The following is a 22,305-nucleotide window of genomic DNA, read 5'->3' on the forward strand; positions in this document are numbered from 1 at the left end:
CAAACTTTGTGGATTTACAAGTAGTAATAATGACGATTTCATTAACATACGTATTGCTCCACTAGCCACTAGTGCCGAGTCTTACAAAATTAAGCCTGCTTTGTTGAACTTGGTAATGACTAATGAAAGAACAATTATATGGTTCTTATAATGAAGATGGTGCTTCGCACTTAAGCAATTATGTTGAGCTCCATGATATCAAAAATATAAAAAAGTACAGCCGAGAATGGATGTTAGGTGGAGATGGGGAAACTTCTGCACGGCAATTGGCTTTGGCACGACTATATTTTGGTTATGCGGCAGCATGTACGACACTCCAAATATGTAGCAGCTGGGGCCAAAAATTGGGGCTACCCAAAAGAATTTTGCATCATGTGGAGCCCTGTTTTTGACCCAAAGTGTCCTAAAACGATGGTTTTTACATCGCAGAGGTGCTTCTTTTTATCATTGTTGGATGACCCTCCTGTTTTCCCGCATCCCTCACGTGCCGCCGCGTGCTGGGTCAGGACCTTGTCATGCCAACCTAAAAGGGTCGTGTTGTGCCCGACCTTAATGCTCGGCTTTTGGGTTCGACCTTGTTCCATGGCGGGCCAAAGACCTGCCCGACCCTTTTAATCGCGTGCCGTGCCCGTCACATGTCGGGCTGAAATTCCGAGCCCATGGGCCGGCCCGCGAGGCACAACCCATATGGCCAGGTTTGAGCCCATCCTACACGTGATAAACCCGTGCCCCGTTCTTCTCAGCTCGCCGCAACTACCACTTCCCACCAAAAACCCTAGCCGTCCAGCCCACATCTCTCTCCCTCTCTCTCCCACACACGCTAGCCCATCCCCAGATTCCTCCCCAGCACACCACCTCGCCGCAGCGGAGCCGAGCCCGATGCCGCCCAAGGCATCGAAGAAGGACGCCGAGCCGGCGGAGCGCCCCATCCTCGGCCGCTTCTCCTCCCACCTCAAGATCGGAATCGTACGCTCCCCTCTTCTTCCCCCCTCCCGCGGATTCCCCGCGTTCTAGCGAGTGCTCGCAGGGGTTTCATGGTTGCTTACTTGGTGGGCGCGGTGGCGGTTGATCGGATCGACAGGAGAGCATGTGATGTCCCTGTTGCGGTCGGCTTAGTGTAATAGGGCCTTGGAGTTCGCTTGGTCCGCACCGGCGAAGTTCGGAATCGCTGGTGGTTAGCTCGTGGCTTGTAACCTGGTGCAGATCTCATGGATTCCATGATTTTGTTGTTCTAGTTTATATGTTTCGGTGGGCCGCATGGTGCGAGTTGGGGAAACATATCGCGGGAACTGTTCTAGTGTCGGATCTGTACCCCAATTCAGGCTCAGAATGCGCCCCATTTACTTCACTACTTCTAGAATAGATCTCTTTGCTGTCTCTGTGTAACATATGAAATGTTATCCCTGCTTAAATCTTAAGTCGCTACATGCTAATAGGAGGAGGACGAATTGTAGTTTTATCTATGTAATTCAGTCTGCTTGGACACCATTAGCATGTTACTATGCACTAGTAGTACTATTCAACAGGTTTCATGAGTTGCCACTACCGCACTTCTCTAGTTGCATTGATGGTGTTTAACAGTACTTGCCCTTGTATCCTTTATTCGATCTCAGATTTCATCATAAATCATAATGGACTACTCTTCTGTTGAATGTTGATTGGCGCACTACTTGTTCTGCTGTAGCCAAGTAGAGGAATAAGAGGAGATATGAAGTTTACTATTGATGTTTCATGCAGGTTGGGTTACCCAATGTTGGCAAATCAACTTTCTTCAACATAGTAACAAAGTTGTCCATCCCGGCTGAGAACTTCCCATTCTGTACCATTGAACCAAATGAGGCACGGGTACATGTTCCGGACGAACGATTTGACTATCTTTGCCAACTTTTCAAGCCAAAGAGTGAGGTTTGTTTCTTTTCTCTGCTTTACACTTCTACAGTAATCTGCAGCTTCTTGGCTTATGTTTAGATTTATATTGACTCTTGTTATTCTCTGTAGGTGGCTGCATATCTGGAAATCAACGACATAGCCGGGCTTGTTAGAGGAGCAAGTGCAGGGGAGGGTCTGGGCAATGCCTTCTTATCCCATATACGTGCTGTTGATGGAATCTTTCATGTCTTGAGTATGTCTCTATTGTAAAATGTTTATGATTCAACTATTGAATTATGCTTCTTAATAAAGTTCCCTTGGCTATTCTTATCTGTATTATATACTGTATGTTAAAAGTGAAAAATTTGGATATCTTGGTGGAGATCTAACTGAGAAGACTAAATGTTGGCATTGCAAATATTGGCAATACCAAGACTTGCCAAATATTGGCAACTTTATGTTTGATAGACAAGAAAACTTGGTAACCAACTAATTAGTAATCAATATTTGGCACAATGCCAAACATTGGCATGCCAATTTTTGGCACCAAACCAATTATGCTCTAGGTTTTAATGTGATAGAATCTTTTGCTGTATCTGTAACTGATAGTGTGGTATGATTTTAGGAGCATTCGAAGACACGGAAATCACTCATATTGATGATACAGTTGATCCTGTTCGTGATTTGGAAACTATTAGTCAAGAACTGAGGCTCAAGGTTTTGTTTGAGTTTTGCTTGATTTGTTCGTCAACTTAAACAACTGTTAACCTAGCTGTAACAAGGTTTTCTGTTGCACTTCCTTCTGTAGGATATAGAGTTTGTGCAGGCTAAAATTGATGACCTTGAGAAGTCAATGAAGAGGAGCAATGACAAGCAACTTAAGATAGACCATGAATTATGTCAGAGGGTAGGGCATGTTTTACAGCTCTGCTGTTTTGCACTTCTGTTTCATTTCTATCAATCAGTTAGATCTCATGAACAATTGGAATTTCTTTACTGGTATATCGTTCTTTATTCGGTAGATTGATCGGTAATTTAGTTTCAACTTTCCCTTGTAACAGGTCATGACACATCTCCAAGACGGGAAAGACGTACGTTTAGGAGAATGGAAAGCTGCTGAAATTGAGATCTTGAATGCCTTTCAGCTGCTTACTGCTAAGCCAGTTGTTTATTTGGTAATTTTTACTTATTTGGATTGGAAGAATGGTCTCATCTGATTAATATGTACATGCTTTGTTGCTTGAACTTTTTATTAGCAATGACATCATTTGATTAATTATAGTTACATGCTTGTTGCTTGAACTTCTTTACCAGCATGGCCATCTAGAATTTAGTGGCATCCCATATTTAATGCGGAATTTCAACCAATGTGATGTTTTTTAGGGTTCAATCAATGTGACATTAACCCAGCTTTGCTTGTTTTGTCTGTTTTGTTATTGCTGTCTGTCTACTTCTGCTTTCCAACATTTATTTTGAACCATTACAGAACTGACTGGGGACTGGTAATCGATCTGCCATACTCTTGGTATTTGTATAATTAGCAAGAAGTGCATGCTCCGTAGACAATTAACTGATTTTAGTCTGATCACTGGAAACATAACTACAAAAACTATTGCATGCTTCTTGGTATTGCATTAGAGTGGGGGAACCTTTATAGTTCCACATGCCAGTTTTATTCCACTGTAAGGCACTGCAATTCTGTACTCCCTCCGTTCCTAAATATAAGTCTTTTTAGAGATTCCAACGCGGGCTACATACGGAGCAAAATGAGTGACTCTGCACTCTAAAATATGTCTATATACATCCATATGTAGTCCTTATTGAAATCTCTAAAAGGACTTATATTTAGGAACGGAGGGAGTAATAGTTGAAGCAATTGTTAAAGTTGCACCTCCATGCGTGAGCAAGAACCAAAGTATGCAAGAGGTGCCAAAATCCCAAGATATATGATGTTTCCATATGGATTCTTCCCTTTTTTGGTTCAAAAGGCACATCAGGATGCCTAATAGGAATATAGGGATCGTGTGCTGTAGAAAGGGCTTGTGAAGATTAGATATTACTCACCGGTTGGAGATGTAAATGAAATGGGAAGCATTAATCCTACTTGGAGAACCTACTCATTTACGCGTTATATGATGGTACATATAGCTGCTGTGCATGCATCACTTGAAACTAAATTTATATTAGCAGCAAGAGGAAATATGTCCTTGATGTCTGGAATTATCCCACGTTCAGCTTGAGTAATCATGCGAAATGGACATTAATCGCTCTGCTAACTTTAGCTCATTTACTGGGTTAATCCTTTGATTTGACCTTACTTCTGTCAGTAGTTGAAACAGAAATTCACCTTTTCTTTATAGGGCTTCTAAGTCTAGTATGCTTTTTTGTGCAGGTGAACATGAGTGAAAAGGACTACCTGAGGAAAAAGAACAAGTTTCTACCAAAGATACATGCTTGGTATTGTTTCTACCCCAAGTCTAATGGCTATAGCAGATGAACTCATGCTATACAGAATGCAGTTCAAACTGCGAATGCCGATTTTCTGTGGAACTTCTGTTTATGTATAGTCTAATTGATGTAAAAGGATAGGTCATTTTGAAGCTAGATCGTTTCAAGTTTCCATCATTATATCTTGTTGTATATGATATCTGTTCCAAGTTGCTTGTTGAGTACATAAGCTATCTGATTTAACACATTGGGTTTATTATTGAAAAATTGTTGTCACAGAGAGAACCAATGTTTACGCTTGGACTTGGTGATTTCTGTATTTGAGGGTAGAATATCACACAATTTTTTGATCGCTTACATATGAATACCAGCAAATGTCATTGGCAGTGAGTCAGGTCCCAGTGGTATGTGTCAGCACTCGGTGCTAAGGAGTACTGTCAGCACTACGCAGGAGTTTCTATTCACGTGAACTGTACCCACTTGAACAAGATAAGGACAGTAGGTCTTTTAGTTACAAAGTATATCTGTTTAGTTAGGAAAGGAGATCAGTTTAGTTTGGAAGATAAATATATTGTTTTGATTAGGAAAGTTGTGATATATGCTTTCAGCATCAATTGGAGTCTTTCCTATAATAGGGGCACGACCATATCAATTAAGCATTGAACGAGAGGTTCGGTAAAGATCTGATCACCACCCTCGAACTTCCCTCCCTCACCCCTGGTACTCACCGTCTCAGTCCTAGAACCGACCCACCATGATACTGATTGTATTTTCTGAAGTATGCTATAGGCTCTTGCCCGCAGTAAGGAATTGATTATATGTAGTTCATATGGTTGTGATTTTGATTAAATCTGATGATTTTGTGTTTGATTAGCATAAACCTAATATGCATAATTTCCTACAAGGGGGTATTGGAATATTAGCTAATACCTAACTATTTCTTATTCAGGGTGAAAGATCACGGTGGTGAGACTATTATTCCTTTCAGCTGTGCCTTCGAACAGAAACTAGTGGATATGCCAGAAGATGAAGCTGCTAAATATTGCGCCGAAAACCAGACAGCAAGGCAAGTCATGTAGCATAATTTTGGCTGAGTTGATTACCACAATTAAGATACTACTTCTGTACCGAAATATAAGACGTTTTTGTAGTCTAAACTAGCAATCAAGTTTATTTATTTATAACATACATTGCATCTTCTCTTTGTGTATTGCTCAACTTTTTCTGTTTAATTTATTTATACTAAATCTTTCACCAATGTGAACAGTTTGATCCCCAAAATCATCAAGACTGGTTTTGCAGCAATTCATCTCATATACTTCTTCACAGCTGGTCACGACGAGGTACATTTTATATGTTTACATTATGCTTACTTTGTGCCAGTAATATGTGTTGTATAAGCAACATTTTACTTCATTTTGCTAAAATGGTGGTACTATATCAGCCTGTTACATTTTTGGTGTGCAAAATTCACATGCTTGTTTCTTTATACATCATCAGTCTTTATTGGTTATTGCCTCTGCTCCAAAATAAGGGGCGCAATCAAACTTCTAATTTCCACAATCAATACTCCCTCCTTTCCGGTTTATAAGGCTCAAATCTCAAATCTCATCAACCAAGGCATTTTGTGAGTGGAGGAATGTATCTCGTACTTTACAAAACTACCCCAATTAAACGCATGCATTAATTTGGATTAATTGCAGTGCATGCATACTCGGCCACTAGATGAGCAGGAACATTGCATGCATTGGTGTGTTCCTTTTTAATTCTTGCATGCAAAGATTTAATGCGCATTGGAAACTAAAAATGAGATGGAGATAAGCCCTCTAAATTGGAAAAACAAAAAAGTTGAAATAAGCCTTATAAACCGGAAAGGAGGGAGTATGTAAAGAATTTAATGAGATTTGACAAATGGAAATAATATCATTTTTTTTCATAATTCTATTTTTTTACTAACACATCAATAATAATGGTCAAAGTTGCATCTTGTTGTCTGGTTATGTTCTAAACGGGGAGGAATGTATTAGGTTGTTCAGATGTCTATTCGTGTTTGAAGTTTCAAGTAGGAGTTTGTGAATACATTTGACAATTTTCTGCTAGCTTATAAGCTTGAATTCTCCTTTCAGGTGAAGTGCTGGCAGATCAGACGTCAATCCAAAGCTCCGCAAGCTGCTGGTGCAATTCACACTGATTTTGAAAGAGGCTTCATATGTGCTGAGGTAGAGTCCTTTCTGAAATAGCTAGACACAATATCTTTATTTGGAATAAATTGAACTGTGGCATTCTTAGTTGACAGTGTAGTTAATTGTTGCTGTTCTTACTATTTGCACTTTGTAGTTAATTGTTGCTTTTTTTTTAAATCTCGATGTTTACTGAAGCTTCTTTCATTATGTTAACTTGATGTATTCCTTGATAATTCTTATATATAAATCTACTCTTTTTGATCAGGTAATGAAGTTTGAAGATCTAAAAGAGCTGGGCAGTGAATCTGCTGTCAAGGTGTGCACAAACTCGTCTATGCTAGATGATTTGTATCATCAGTTGCCTTACTTTTGATCTTTAAACTCAATGTTATGAGTTACGCAACCGTTTGCCATTGATGGATTGTAGGCTGCTGGGAAGTACAGGCAGGAAGGGAAGACGTACGTGGTGCAGGATGGAGACATCATCTTCTTCAAGTTCAATGTTTCTGGAGGCGGAAAGAAGTGATGAATTCATCACAGGGTCGTGTATTTTAGCATTTTTGGGTTCACTTGCAAGTAGCCAGGTACTATCAGTACTGATTGCAGACTGTGCGGGGAAGCTATAAGCACCAACTGGAAGGGATGAAAAATATAAATTTTCATTCGTGAGCTAGAACTGCTCTGCTATATCGGAAAACTGGAAGTTGTAACGTGTGACTGGACAACTGTCTTAATTAGGATGCAAAGTTCTTTGTTATGCAATTCTACCGTTGTTGCATGTGTAGTTCCATAATTCTTACTAATATTTTACAAAGAAAATTACTTTGATTACCCTTTGGATATGTTGCCTCTTAAATTGATTGAGTAACTCCGTCCATGAGAGGAAAAAAAGAGAAAATCACATGCCTGCACTGATTAAATGTGGCGCTCAAGTGAAACATATCTTAGGGTTCATAATATCTTAGTATTGAGCTCTAAATTTTAGTTGGTGCACATTGTTTTTTTATAGTAAATCTTCATGAACGTTCATCAAGTTTATTAAAAAAAGTATCCATGTCTGCAATATCAAAAACTACCTTCGATTCAAATAATTGAAGTTCTGGGTTTGTCTCAAGTCAAACTTGTTTTAGTTTGAACAAGTCCATCGAAACAAATATTAACATGTAGAACACCAAATTAGTCTCATGAGATCATATTTCAACATTATCAGTATTTGGTGTTGTAAATCTTAGCATATTTTTCTATAGAGTTGGTCAAACTAAACCAAGTTTGACTTATGACAAATCTATGACTTCGATTGTTTTGGAATGGAGAGACCATATGAAAATATATTGATGAACCTTATGGTATTGATTAGGTATCCTAGATGTTGATAACTTTTTCTATGAACTTGCTCAAACCTTGCAAGTTTTGGCATTGAAAAAAAAATCTAGTACTCACTATATTTTGGGACAGAGTCTTGCCCCAAAAAAATATATCCCAACAATGACTTTTGAAGTGTATGAGACCTTCACGAGTTCTTCTATAAGAAAACAGCTAACCATCTTTCCCTGCGATCCCCACCTCCTCCCCTCATCCCTATCGAAGGAGGCCTCCGGGTTAAGTCCGGTTGGCTATGCACCGCGGTGGTTCGACGACCTCCATGGCGGTGTCTCCCGCAGGTGGCAGCTGCGACAACTTTGTCGACGAACTCCATAGCTCCGCCCCGACTGCTCTTTCCCTGCGAGACGGGGTGGGGGTGGCGCCCCCTTTTTCCCTCTTTCTAGAGGTCATTCCCGCGTAGGTCGTCCGCGTGGCTGCAGGCGCGGTGCAACAGCGGTGGGACGCTAGATCTGGTCGGTCTCATGCAAATCCGGTTCGCTGGAGTCTGCTGGGCCGGTTTTTGGCTGGCGATGAGATTTGTGGTGGCTCATGCATGGTCATGACGCGAGTGTGTGGGCTAGTGGAGGTGTGATGCATGGGTATCTGGTGTTAGGCGGTGCTCCCGGTGAACTTGCCGAGCTCTTGCCGACCGGCGACGTCGACGTCCGTGGGCGTCATTTCACCTCCTTGGAGGCGCCCATGTGGAGTTCATCTCCGACAGGGGTGGACCCAGGATTGGGCTAAGCCCCGGGCCCTAGGCCAGCTACAATGCATCTACAGTGACGCTACCAGTGCCATTCATGCTATACTGAAGGAAGTGTGTATTCCTCACGCCCAGGCCCCCCCCCCCCCCCCCGGCCTGGGTCCTGGATCCGCCACTGATCTCCGACACACCCTCAGATTCAGTTCTTCGGGTAAAATCCTAAGGCCCAGTTGGGTCGGGTCACGATGTTGGCATCGTCGCTTCCCTCTTCAGAGCATCGTCTTGAAGAGACCTCTCGATTCCCTTCACGCCCTTCATGTGCTAGACGCTCACGACAATGCGGTCGGTAGGTGTCCCTCCGACGATGTGGCTGGTTGTGCGCGGCTTCGCGTGGCAACGGTGGCGGCTTCGGGTGAGTTGCGATTGAGTTTTGGTAGTCGGTTTTATTCGGCGTGTTCACTCGTTCTTTCTGAAGTCAGATCTGCTGAGGTGGGCCTTCGTGGTGATGATGACACGAGATGGGTAGTCCGTTCCGGCGCTTGTTCGGCACAGGCCCAGCTCTTTCATGCTCGTTGACAGAGTAGAAGCTGCTTGGTCTGACTGGTTGCATAGGCGGGTTCCTCCCCAGCACACCCCGCCGCCGCAGCGGAGCCGAGCCCGATGCCGCCCAAGGCGTCGAAGAAGGACGGCGAGCCGGCGGAGCGCCCCATCCTCGGCCGCTTCTCCTCCCACCTCAAGATCGGAATCGTACGCCCCCCTCTTCTTCCCCCCTCCCGCGGATTCCCCACGTTCTCTCGCGTTAGGGAGTGCTCGCAGGGGTTTCATGGCTGCGTTACTTGGTGGGTGCGGTGGCGGTTGATCGGATCGACAGGAGAGCATGTGATGTCCCTGTTGCGGTTGGCTTTGTGTAATAGGGCTTTGGAGTTCGCTTGGTCCGCACCGGCGAAGTTCGGAATCGCTGGTGGTTAGCTCGTGGCTTGTAACCTGGTGCGGGTCTCATGGATTCCGTGATTTTGTTGTTCAAGTTTATATGTTTCAGTGGGCCGCATGGTGGCTAGTTGGGGAAACATATTGTGGGAACTGTTCTAGTGTCGGATCTGTATCCCAAGTCAGGCTCAAAATGCGCTCCGTTTACTTGACTACTTCTAGAATAGATCTCTTTGCTCTCTGTGAAATAGTAACATATGAAATGTTATCCCTGCTTAAATCTGAGTCGCTACATGCTAGTAGGAGTAGGACGCGTTATAGTTTTATGTATGTAACTCGGTTTGCTTGGACACAATTGTCATGTTACTATAGACTGCTGTTCAACAAGCTTCATGAGTTGCCACTGCAGAGCTTCTAGTTGCTTTGATGGTGTTTGACAGTACTTGCCTTATATTCTCTATTCAGTATCGGATTTTATAAATCATAATGGACTACTCTTCTGTTGAGTGTTAATTGGCGCATCACTTTCTCTGCTGTAGCCAAGTAGAGTAATACGAGGAGATACGCTGTTTACTATTGATGTTTCATGCAGGTTGGGTTACCCAATGTTGGCAAATCAACTTTCTTCAACATAGTAACAAAGTTGTCCATCCCAGCTGAGAACTTCCCATTCTGTACCATTGAACCAAATGAGGCACGGGTACATGTTCCGGATGAGCGATTTGACTATCTTTGCCAACTTTTCAAGCCAAAGAGTGAGGTTTGTTTCTTTTCTCTGCTTTACACTTCTAGGCTTATGTTTCAGATGTATAGTGACTCTTGTTATTCTCTGCAGGTGGCTGCATATCTGGAAATCAACGACATAGCCGGGCTTGTTAGAGGAGCAAGTGCAGGGGAGGGTCTGGGCAATGCCTTCTTATCCCATATACGTGCTGTTGATGGAATCTTTCATGTCTTGAGTATGTCTCTATTGTAAAATGTTTATAATTCAACTATTGTATTATGCTTCTTAATAAAGTTCCCTTGGTTATGTTTTGAGTATATGTTAAAAGTGATAAATTTTGGATGTCTTGCTGGAGACCTAAATGAGAAGACTAGCCAAATGTTGGCATTGCCAAACATTGGCAATACCAAGACTTGCCAAATATTGGCAACTTTATGTTTCATAGACAAGAAAAAACTTGGTAACCCACCAATTAGTGGCCAATATGCCAATTTTTGGCACCAAACCAATTACGCGCTAGGTGTTCATGTATTAGAATCTTTTGCTGTATCTGTAACTGATAGTATGGTATGATTTTTAGGAGCATTTGAAGACACGGAAATCACCCATATTGATGATACAGTTGATCCTGTTCGTGATTTGGAAACTATTACTCAAGAACTGAGGCTCAAGGTTTCGTTTGAGTTCTGCTTGATTTGTTTGTCAACTTAACCAGTTGTTAACCTAGTTGTAACAAGGTTCTGTTGCATTTCTGTAGGATATAGAGTTTGTGCAGGCTAAAATTGATGACCTTGAGAAGGCAATGAAGAGGAGCAATGACAAGCAACTTAAGATAGACCATGAATTATGTCAGAGGGTAGGGCATGTTTTACAGCTCTGCAGTTTTGCACTTTTGCTTCATTTCTATCAATCAGTTAGATCTCATGAACTATTGAAATTTAGTTTCAACTTTTGTCGGTAGATTAAATGATTAATCGGTAATTTAGTTTCAACTTTCCCTTATAACAGATCATGACACATCTTCAAGACGGGAAAGACCTACGTTTAGGAGAATGGAAAGCTGCTGAAATTGAGATCTTGAATACCTTTCAGCTGCTTACTGCTAAGCCAGTTGTTTATTTGGTAATTTTTACTTATTTGGATTGGAAGAATGGTCTCATTTGATTAATATGTACAGGCTTGTTGTTTGAACTTTTTATTAGCAATGACATCATTTGATTAATTATAGTTACATGCTTGTTGCTTGAACTTCTTTACCAGCATTTCCATCTATAATTTAGTGGCATCCCATATTTAGTCCGGAATTTCAATCAATGTTACATTAACCCAGCTTTGTTTTCCCCTCTGTTTTGTTGTTGCTGTCTGTCTACTTCTGCTTTCCAACATTTATTTTGAGCCATTACAGAACCGACGGGCGACTGGTAATCGATACGCCATACTCTTGGCATTTGTATGATTAGCAATAAGTGCATGCTCTGTAGACAATTAACTGAGTTTTATCTGATCACAGGAAACATAACTAGAAAAAACTATTGCATGCTTCTTGCTATAGCAGTAGAATAGGGGAACCTTTTTAGTTCCATATGCCAGTTTTATTCCACTCCACTGTAAGGCACTGCAAGTCTGTAATAGTTGAAGCAATTGTTAAAGTTGCACTTCCATGCGTGAGCAAGAACCAAAGCAAAGTATGCAAGAAGTGTCATTAGAGTTTAAGTGAACTAGTGAAGTAAGGAAATCCCAAGATATATGATGTTTCCATATGGATTCTTACTTTTTTTTGGACCCAAAAGGCACATCAGGGTCCCTAATAGGAATATAGGGATGGTGTGCTGTAGAAGGGTTTATGAAGATTAGATATTACTTTTCACTTTCATATGATTATTGCTCACCTGTTGGAGAGGGAAATGAAATGGGAAGCATAAATTCTCTACTTGAAAAACCTACTGATGTACTCGTTATATGATGGTACATATAACTAATAGCTGCTGCGCATACATCACTTGAAATTATATTTATATTAGCAGCAAGAGAAAATATCTCTTTGATATCTGGAATTATCCCACGTTCAGCTTGAGTAATCATGCCAAATGGACATTAATCGCTCTGCTATAACTGTAGCTCATTTACTGGGTTAATCCTTAGATTTGACCTTACTTTTATCAGTAGTTGAAACAGAAAAGCGCCTTCTCTTTTATATGGCTTCTAAAAGGCCTAACCATCCTTTTTGAAAGTAAAATGTAGCTGTATTGATTAGTCTAGTATGTTACTTTGTGCAGGTGAACATGAGTGAAAAGGACTACCTGAGAAAAAAGAACAAGTTTCTACCAAAGATACATGCTTGGTACTATTTCTACCCCAAGTCTAATGGCTATTGCAGAATTACAGATAAACTCATGCTCTACGACATGCATTTCAAACTGCGAATGCTAATTTTCTGTGGAACTTCTGTTCATGTACAGCCTAATTTGTTCATTTTGAAGCTAAATCGTTTCAAGTTCCCACCATTATATCTGGTTGTATATGATATTTGTTCCAACTTGCTTGTTGAGTAGAGCAGCTGTCTGGTTTAAAACACATTGGGTTTATTATTGAAAAAATGTTATCACAGAGAGAACCAGTGTTTATGCTTGGACTTGTTGATTACTGTATTTGAGGGTAGAATCTCACAAAATTTATGGATCTCTTACATATGAATACCAGCAATTGTCTTAGGCAGTGGACCAGGTCCCAGTGGTATGTGTCAGCACTCAGCACTAAGGAGCACTATTCATGTGGACAGTACCCACATGGTATCTGTCAGCACTAAGCAGGAATTACTATTCACGTGAACTGTACCCACTTGAACAAGATAAGTGCAGTAGGTCTACAAAGTAGTATATCTGTTCAGTTAGGAAAAGAGATCAGTTTAGTTAGGAAGGTAAATATATTTGATCTTTACCGAACTTCTTTTAGTTAGGCAGGTATATATATCTGCTATATATACACACACACCACCATATCAATTAAGCATTGAACGAGAAGTTCAGTAAAGATCTAATCACCATCCTCAACCTTCTCACTCTCACCCCTGGTACTCACCGTCTCAGTCCTAGAACCGACCCACCATGATGATACTGAGAAAAACCCATGAGACAAAAGAAGGCCTGATGGTTGTAGGCTCTTGTCCACAGTAAGAAATTGATTATATGAAGTTCATGTGGTTGTGATTTTGATTAAATCTGATTATGTTGTGTTTGATTAGCATAAACCTAATATGCATAATTTCCTATGAGAAGGGGCTATTGCCTATTGGAATATTAGCTAATATCTAACTATTTCTTATTCAGGGTGAAAGAGCATGGTGGTGAAACTATTATTCCTTTCAGCTGTGCCTTCGAACAGAAACTAGTGGATATGCCAGAAGATGAAGCTGCTAAATATTGCACCGAAAACCAAACGACAAGGCAAGTCATAACATAATTATGGCCGAGTTGATTACCACAATTAAGATAGCAATCAAGTTTATTTATTTGTAACATGCATTACAATTTCTCTCTGCATCTTGCCCAACCTTTTCTATTTAATTTATTTATACTAAATCTTTCACCACTGTGAACAGTTTGATCCCCAAAATCATCAAGACTGGTTTTGCAGCAATTCATCTCATATACTTCTTCACTGCTGGTCACGGCGAGGTACATTTCATATGTTTACATTGTGCTTACTTTGTGCTAGTACTATGTGTGTTGTGTAAGCCATGTTTTACTTTATTTTGCTAAAATGGTGGTCCAACAGCAGTCTGTTACAGTTTTGGTGTGCAAAATTCATGTGCTTGTTCTTTGTATATCAGTATTCATTCGTTATTGCCTCTGCTCCAAAATAAGGGGTGCAATCAAGCTTATATAACATTCATAATCAGTATGTAAAGAATTTAGTGAGATTTGACAAATGAAAATAACATCCTTTTTTTCTAAATAATTCTTTTTTTTACTAACATATCAACAATAATGGTCAAAGTTGCATCTTGTTGGCTGTTCATGTTCTAAACGTGGAGGAATATATTAGAGTGTTTAGATGTCTATTCATGTTTTAAGTTTCAAATAGGAGTTTCTGAATACATTTGACAGTTTTCTGCTGGCTTACAAGCTTGAATTCTCTTTTCAGGTGAAGTGCTGGCAGATCAGACGTCAAAGTAAAGCTCCGCAAGCTGCTGGTGCAATTCACACTGATTTTGAAAGAGGCTTCATATGTGCTGAGGTAGAGTCCTTTCTGAAATAGCTAGACACAATTCCTTCATTTGGAATAATTGAACTGTGGCATTCTTTGTTGACTGTGTAGTTTAACTGTTGCTATTCTTACTATTTGCACTTCATTATGCCAAAGTGTTGTCCCCAAGGTACATTGATGCTTAGGCATGCTTGTTTTTTTTTCTTTCAAATCTTGATGTTTACTGAAGCTCCTTTCATTATGTTAACTTGATGTATTTCTGTTTGCGGTGTTCAAAATGATAAACGACATTCCTTTTTTCTTTCATAATATTTTGGTACTTTTGCTTTAAAATTGGAAATGCACGCTGTTATGGCCGGTACTATGGCATTGTTTACTTGACTGTATGCACATTTGGAACCTTGATAGTTCATATATATAAATTTACTTTTTTTGATCAGGTAATGAAGTTTGAAGATCTAAAAGAGCTGGGCAGTGAATCTGCTGTGAAGGTGTGCACACACTCGTCTATGTTAGATCTGTATCAGTTGCCTTACTTTTGATCTTTAAACTCAACGTTATGAGTTACGCAACCGTTTGCCATGGATTGCAGGCTGCTGGGAAGTACAGGCAGGAAGGGAAGACGTACGTGGTGCAGGATGGAGACATCATCTTCTTCAAGTTCAATGTTTCTGGAGGCGGAAAGAAGTGATAAATTCATCACAGGGTCGTGTATTTTTGCATTTTTGAGTTCACTTGCAAGTAGCCAGGTACTATCAGTACGGATTGCAGACTGCGGGGAGGCTATATATAAATTTTCATTCGCTCTGCTTTTGAAAGTACTCCTCGATGTTATGAAGTCATGTGTGCCAACGGCCAACTGTACACCTGAACGATGTTTGAGGCCTCTATTAGAAAACTGGAAGTTGTAACTTTGTGACGGGACAAGTTTGTCGTAATTAGGATGCAAAGTTCTTTGTTATGCAATTCTACCGTTTGTTGTTGCATGTGTAGTTCCATAATTTTTATGAAGAAAATTACGTTGATTACTTTTTGGATATATTGTCTCTTAAATTGATTGAGTACTGATGAGGAACACTAGATGAGAAGAAAGAAAACACATGCCAGATCTGTTTGGCTACTTCTAGATGCTTTCACTCTAGTGTAGTATTTCTTTCCTTTTCTTTTCTATCCTACCTACTGTTTTCTAGAGTCTTCTAGTTGTGAGTAGCTATGAGTAGAATGGTGAAACTTACATAATGTTTTCTAGAGTATTCCAGCTATAAGTAGAAGTATGTGAAGGCTTCCCAAAGCCCTATAAATAGAGGTCCTCGCCTCTACTTTGGAGGCAGACTATGTACCCCTACCTATAATAGAACTTGTTGTTCTTATCTAAGATCTTGGAGTAGATCTTGTGCCCTAGGAGTTCTGGATTGAACTCTTGCTGCCCTATCAACCTACATTCGCCTCTATAGCGACATCTAGCGCAGCACGTTGAAGCTGTTCCTTCAACACTTGTGCTGTACACATTGTAGCAGCAAGGTGGAGTTGCTCCTCCACAAACTTTGTGCTGCTTCAGGTGGTATCAGAGCCTCGTTGACCCATACTAGTTCTTGTTGTCCTCTTCGAGAGTAAGTTGCAGCAAGCAATGGAGCAATTGGAGAAGAGGATGGATGCTGCGGAACAACAAATCAAAGAGCTGCGTGAAGATCTTAATCGGAGATTTGGTCAGCTGGTTGAGATGATAAGAAAGGGTGTCCCCCCTACTACCAATGAAGGAGATTCATCTAAAGAAGAGGAAGATGTTCATCAAGGAAGAAGGAGAGGTAATCTTGGAGCAAGACCGCCACGACAACATGTTGTTCAACGTGCTTCAAGAAGGCCAATTTATGTTGAAGTTTCTGAAGGTGAAGAATATGATGATGCCCTTGAAGAAGCAGATCTCTACGCATATCGGAGAGTACCCAACTCTACATATGCGAGAGATACATACAAGGTGAAAGCTGAGATCCCAACTTTTAATGGAAATGTTGATATTGAAGGGTGCCTAGATTGGTTATATGAAGTGGAGACTTTCTTTGAGGTCATGGAGGTTCCGGAAGATCGTAGAGTTCCTTTGGTCGCATACAAGCTGAAAGGAGGAGCCGGTGCATGGTGGCATCGCGTTCAAGAGGAGCGCAGGCTCAGAGGAGAACCTCGTGTTAGAACTTGGCGACAAATGAAAGGCCTCTTGAAAGGGAGATTTTTGCCCGCTGATTATGACCAGATCCTATTTATCCAATTTCAAAATTGTGCTCAAGGAAATAGGACTGTTTCAGATTACACGGAGGAGTTTCTAAGGCTACAAGTGAGGTGCAACCTTGCTGAAACTGAAGAGCAACAAGTTGCAAGGTACATCAATGGTCTCAATGATGCTATTCAAGATCGATTGATGATGCAACAAATCTGGTCCGTTGATCAAGCACAAGCTCTAGCCTTAAAGGCAGAGAGGTTTGTGAGGATGAGAAAGACAACTAAGGCTCCATATCCTCCATATCCTCATACCGAAGGCTCATCTAGGAGCCAACCTAATAGAGTGGAAGAAAATACCACTCCACCAAAGACAAAACAGCCCATCCCGAAGCAAACTAAGGCAAGGGTAAGGCAAATGAAGGCCCAAAGTGCTATAAATGTGGTAAAGAGGGACACATATCCAGTGGCTGCCTACTAAGGAAATTTGTTAACACGACTATCCATGATGGTGAAAGCGATGAGGAAGAATACGAATCTGAAGATGTAGACGGACAAGAGGTTTGTCAAGAAGAAGGTGAAGAGGTGGTATGTGTGATCCAGCGTGTCCTATGTTCCACACCACAACTCGATGACACACAACGGAAGAAAATATTTGAGAGCAAATGCACGGTGAATGGCAAGGTATGCAAACTAGTGATTGATAGTTGCAGCTGCGAGAATCTTATCTCCCAGAAGTTGGTGGACCATTTAAAGCTTGAAACCCATGATCATCCAAATCCCTACACTATTGGATGGATCAAGAAAGGAGTGAATATGAGGATCACCAAACAATGCAACCTGCCACTTTCTTTGGGTAAGCATTATCGCTCAAATGTGTTGTGTGATGTGGTTGACATGGATGCCAGCCATGTTCTTCTTGGGAGGCCTTGGCAATTTGATGTGGATACTACACACAAGGGCAAGGAAAATTCTTACTCTTTCATTTGGAACAAGAGAAGGATCATTATCTTACCAAACAAACCCGAAGGTAATACCTCTAAGGAGGAGGGGAAAACTATGTTAACTATCTCCCATACCTCTCATGAGTTATGGAAGACTTGAAGGAGGCAGATTTGTGTGCTGCACTTGTTGTAAAGGGAGAAGAGCACCTGACTGTTGAAATTCCAGCAAAGGTACGTGGTTTATTGGCAGAATTTCAGAACATACTTGGGGAGCCACATGGCTTGCCACTGATGAGAGGAATTCAACATAGAATTGACTTAATTCCGGGAGCAAGTCTTCCTAATCTTCCACACTATCGAATGAGCCCAAAGGAGCATGATATATTGAAGGAGAAAATGGAGGAATTGTTGCAAAAGGGGCACATTCGAGAAAGTATTAGCCCATGTGCTGTACCAGCCCTACTCGCGCCAAAGAAAGATGGATCTTGGCGCATGTGTACGGACAGTAGAGCCGTTAACAAGATCAGCGTAAGGTATAGGTTCCCTATTCCCCGTCTGGATGATATGTTGGATCAGCTTAGTGGAGCAAGAGTGTTCACAAAGCTAGATTTAAGAAGTGGATATCATCAAATCCGTATAAGACCTGGGGATGAATGGAAGACCGCCTTCAAGACAAAGGAAGGGTTGTTTGAATGGCTAGTCATGCCATTTGGACTCTCAAATGCACCAAGTACCTTTATGCACTTAATGAATCAAGTCCTTAGACCCTTCTTATCCCACTTTGTTGTGGTCTATTTCGATGACATCTTGATCTATAGCAAGGATGAGGATGAACACTTTGATCACATTCGGAAGGTGCTAGAAGTACTAAGGGAAAATGAGCTCTACGTCAACTTGAAGAAATGTGTTTTCCTGCAAACACAACTTCTTTTCCTAGGATTCGTCATAACATGTGACGGCATTCGTGTTGATGATTCTAAGGTTGAAGCAATCCGAGAATGGCCAACTCCTAAGACCATTTCTGAGGTAAGAAGCTTTGATGGCCTTGCAACTTTCTATAGGCGATTTGTTAAGAATTTCAGCACTATCATGGCACCAATTACCGAGTGTTTGAAGAAAGGAAAGTTCCAATGGGCAGAAGCAGCTGAAGCTAGCTTCAATGAGATTAAACAAAAGCTATCACAAGCTCCTGTCTTGGTACTACCTGATTTCAACAAGACTTTTGAGTTGGAGTGTGATGCAAGTGGAGTAGGCATTGGAGCTATCCTATCTCAAGAAAGGAAGCCCATTGCTTTCTTTAGTGAGAAGTTAAGTGAAGCTAGACAGAAATGGAGTACCTATCAGCAAGAATTATACGCCGTTTTCAGAGCGTTGAAAACTTGGGAAGTCTATTTGCTGCCTAAAGAGTTCATTGTTTATAGCGACCATCAATCCTTGAAGCATTTTAGAAATCAAAAGCATGTTGACCGCATGCTAGCAAGATGGGAAGCATATCTTGAGAGGTTTAACTATCTCATCGTGCATAAATCTGGAATAACTAACAGAGTGGCCGATGCTTTGAGTCGTCGTGCATGCCTCTTGACTTCTTTTGAAGCTGAACTTCCGGGCATGGGTCAAATAAAGGAGTTGTATGAGGGTGACGAAGACTTTGGCCATGTTTGGGTAAAGCACGCAAGGGGCCAACCATTAGGTGATGACTATTTGATGCAAGATGGATATCTCTTCAAAAATGATCGATTGTGCATTCCAAGAAGTTCTCTACGTGACAAGCTGGTTAGAGAGCTCCATTCAAGTGATCTTAGTGGCCATGTTGGACGGGACAAGACTATCGCTAACCTGGAAGCTCGCTACTTTTGGCCACAACTAAAGAGAGATGCTGGAAAGTTCGTTCAACGGTGCCCCGTATGTCAGACCTGCAAAGGCCAAGTCCAGAACACAGGGTTATACATGCCTTTGCCTGTTCCTGTTGCTCCATGGGAGGACATTTCTATGGACTTCGTCTTGGGCTTGCCAAGAACAAGACGAGGAAGTGATGCTGTATTTGTGGTCGTGGATAGATTCTCTAAGATGGCTCATTTCATCCCATGCCGCAAGACAACGGATGCTCATCATGTGGCAAACCTATTCTTTCGAGAAGTGGTCAGACTTCATGGAGTTCCAAGGTCCATTGTCTCAGACCGTGATAGCAAGTTTCTTGCTGCATTTTGGCTCACTTTGTGGAAGCAATTCAACACTGAATTGAAATTTTCTAGCACTGCTCATCCACAAACAGATGGACAAACGGAAGTGGTGAACAAGTTTTTGGGTAATCTGATCCGTTGCATTTGTGGAGAAAGAAAGGGGCAATGGGATTTGGCTTTATCTCTTGCAGAATTCTCCTACAATAACTCCAAGCATAGATCCACAGGAAGGAGCCCTTTTTCCATTGTCTACACTAAAGTTCCAACACATGTGGTGGACCTGGTGAAGCTGCCATCAAGGGGAAACTCAAAATCAGCATTGTCCTTTGCTGATAATTACACCGAGTTATTTGAAGAGATTCGCGGCGCTTTGGAAGCACAAAATCAGAAATATAAACAACTTGCTGATTGCAAAAAGAGGCCAAAAACATTCCAAGTCGGTGATAAGGTGATGGTCTACCTCCAAAAAGAGAGGCTGCCTTTAGGTGTTAAAGGGAAACTTAGGCAGCGAAGGTATGAGCCCTTCTCTATCATGAGGAAGATAAATGATAATGCTTATGTGATAGATCTTCCAAGTGACATGGGTATCTCCAACACTTTCAATGTTGCGGACTTGACTCTCTACCATCCAGAAGAAGCGCTCTATGAAGATAACTCGAGGGCGAGTTCCAAACAACCAGGGGAGAATGATGAGGAACACTAGATGAGAAGAAAGAAAACACATGCCAGATCTGTTTGGCTACTTCTAGATGCTTCCACTCTAGTGTAGTATTTCTTTCCTTTTCTTTTCTATCCTACCTACTGTTTTCTAGAGTCTTCTAGTTGTGAGTAGCTATGAGTAGAATGGTGAAACTTACATAATGTTTTCTTGAGTATTCCAGCTATAAGTAGAAGTATGTGAAGGCTTCCCAAAGCCCTATAAATAGAGGTCCTCGCCTCTACTTTGGAGGCAGACTATGTACCCCTACCTATAATAGAACTTGTTGTTCTTATCTAAGATCTTGGAGTAGATCTTGTGCCCTAGGAGTTCTGGATTGAACTCTTGCTGCCCTATCAACCTACATTCGCCTCTAGAGCGATATCTAGCGCAGCACGTTGAAACTGTTCCTTCAACACTTGTGCTGTACACATTGTAGCAGCAAGGTGGAGTTGCTCCTCCACAAACTTTGTGCTGCTTCAAGTACCTCCCCGTCCATGAGAGGAAAAAAGAGACAAAATCACATGCCTCCACTGATTAATTGTGGCGCTTAGGTGAAACATATCTTAGGGTTCATACTATCTTAGTATCGAGTTCTAAATTTTGCTTGGTGCACATTGTATTTTTTAAGTCAATCTTCATGAATGTTGATCAAGTTTATTGAAAAAAGTATCCATGTCTGCAATATAAAAAACTACCTCTGATTTAAATAATTGAAATTTTGGGTTTGTCTCAAGTCTAACGTGTTTTAGTTAGACCAACCAACCCCACCAAGCAAGCATTGAGGCTCCTGTCTATTTCTTTTTTCTTGATATATACAAATCATTTTATATTTTGTAGGAGTACGTGCTATTGAGGAATAAAATTTTATTTAAAAATAACACGTCAAGTCACACTTTGTTTCGTGGTACATGACCCTCCATAAAGTGAACAACCGCTACACGCGTTAAATTATCACGTAGGCTGCCTTTCCATACAAAAATGAGCTCCATCGTGTACCTGCACGGGTGTTGTTGGGAGCGAGACGTGAGTACGTGCGTCGTGCGTGCACCACTTCTCTTCGTGCGTGTGCCCCACCTACGTGGGGGTGTGTGTGTGAGAGAGACAGAGACAAACCCAAAGAGAGATGGTGTGTATGTTCATGAGTGTTTTTTTGGGTGATTTCGTAAGTGTACTTGTGTGCGTAAGAGATAGACAGGGAATATGTGTCGATTATATCTCAAAAAAAGTAACATATGCAATGTGTGTGAAACAGAAACCTAGGTATATATTATATAGAGGGGGCGATCCACGAAAAGAGAGGGGAGGGAAAATCGCGTGAGATATCGATAGAATTGAAGAGAGGGATGAAGTATGGGCGCGAGATCGATAAAGAGAGATAGCGAAACTGTGTGTGCGCATGTCAAAGATATAGGGTGGCTACCCTACTGGAAGGTGAGAGGGGAGAGGTGCAGTTTGTGTGTGGTAGGGAGACCTAAGAGCATCTCCAATAGATGGTCCAAAATTTGGCGGTCCAAAACCGGAGATGTAAAATTTGGACCGCCAAAAAGTGCGTTTTGGAGCTCCGAAAAAAGCTCAACTCCAACAGATGGTCCAAATTGATGGTCCAAAAGAGCAACTCCAATAGATGGTCCAAAATGAAGATGTAAATTTCTTAAAACGACATACTACTAGTCCATTCAACATAGTTCAAACATCAAATTCAACATAGTTTCATACATGAACTTCAACTACTACTTATTCAAACTATTAGATAAACTACTCCTCATCGCCGGAGCTGCGGAACTGCGCCCAGAACTCCTCCTTCGTCGGATCGTCGCACCCCTCCTCCTCCTCCTCTTCTGAGAAGTCTGC

General features: G+C 41.3%; 2 protein-coding genes across 2 annotated transcripts; both read left to right on the forward strand.

The window, feature by feature from the left end:
* Positions 1-714: 714 nt before the first annotated feature.
* On the forward strand, positions 715-7,331 carry LOC109778367 (obg-like ATPase 1). Its single transcript, XM_020336922.3, has 12 exons — positions 715-966; positions 1,738-1,905; positions 1,999-2,122; positions 2,495-2,586; positions 2,678-2,776; positions 2,931-3,044; positions 4,262-4,326; positions 5,267-5,383; positions 5,585-5,660; positions 6,444-6,536; positions 6,766-6,816; positions 6,928-7,331. Exons 1-12 carry the CDS (start codon positions 880-882, stop codon positions 7,024-7,026), a joined length of 1,185 nt encoding a protein of 394 aa, XP_020192511.1. The 5' UTR covers positions 715-879; the 3' UTR covers positions 7,027-7,331.
* Positions 7,332-9,021: 1,690 nt separating this feature from the next.
* Positions 9,022-15,450, forward strand: LOC109778366 (obg-like ATPase 1). The gene is made up of 12 exons (XM_020336921.4): positions 9,022-9,312; positions 10,085-10,252; positions 10,328-10,451; positions 10,797-10,888; positions 10,974-11,072; positions 11,225-11,338; positions 12,493-12,557; positions 13,543-13,659; positions 13,815-13,890; positions 14,360-14,452; positions 14,863-14,913; positions 15,015-15,450. The coding sequence occupies exons 1-12, from the start codon at positions 9,226-9,228 to the stop codon at positions 15,111-15,113; spliced, it is 1,185 nt and encodes a 394-aa protein (XP_020192510.1). The 5' UTR covers positions 9,022-9,225; the 3' UTR covers positions 15,114-15,450.
* The last annotated feature ends 6,855 nt before the right edge of the window (positions 15,451-22,305 follow it).

This window comes from Aegilops tauschii, chromosome 3 (genome assembly GCF_002575655.3).
Source record: "Aegilops tauschii subsp. strangulata cultivar AL8/78 chromosome 3, Aet v6.0, whole genome shotgun sequence".
NCBI classification, from domain to species: Eukaryota; Viridiplantae; Streptophyta; class Magnoliopsida; order Poales; family Poaceae; genus Aegilops; species Aegilops tauschii.

Bases quoted from the DNA above. Each gene is read 5' to 3' on its own strand.
- LOC109778367 (XM_020336922.3), top strand. From the start codon at position 880: ATGCCGCCCAAGGCATCGAAGAAGGACGCCGAGCCGGCGGAGCGCCCC. The intron at 3,045-4,261 runs GTAATTTTTACT...TTTTTTGTGCAG, and splicing joins CTAAGCCAGTTGTTTATTTG to GTGAACATGAGTGAAAAGGA. The intron at 6,537-6,765 runs GTAGAGTCCTTT...CTTTTTGATCAG, and splicing joins GAGGCTTCATATGTGCTGAG to GTAATGAAGTTTGAAGATCT.
- LOC109778366 (XM_020336921.4), top strand. From the start codon at position 9,226: ATGCCGCCCAAGGCGTCGAAGAAGGACGGCGAGCCGGCGGAGCGCCCC. The intron at 9,313-10,084 runs GTACGCCCCCCT...TGTTTCATGCAG, and splicing joins CCCACCTCAAGATCGGAATC to GTTGGGTTACCCAATGTTGG. The intron at 14,453-14,862 runs GTAGAGTCCTTT...TTTTTTGATCAG, and splicing joins GAGGCTTCATATGTGCTGAG to GTAATGAAGTTTGAAGATCT.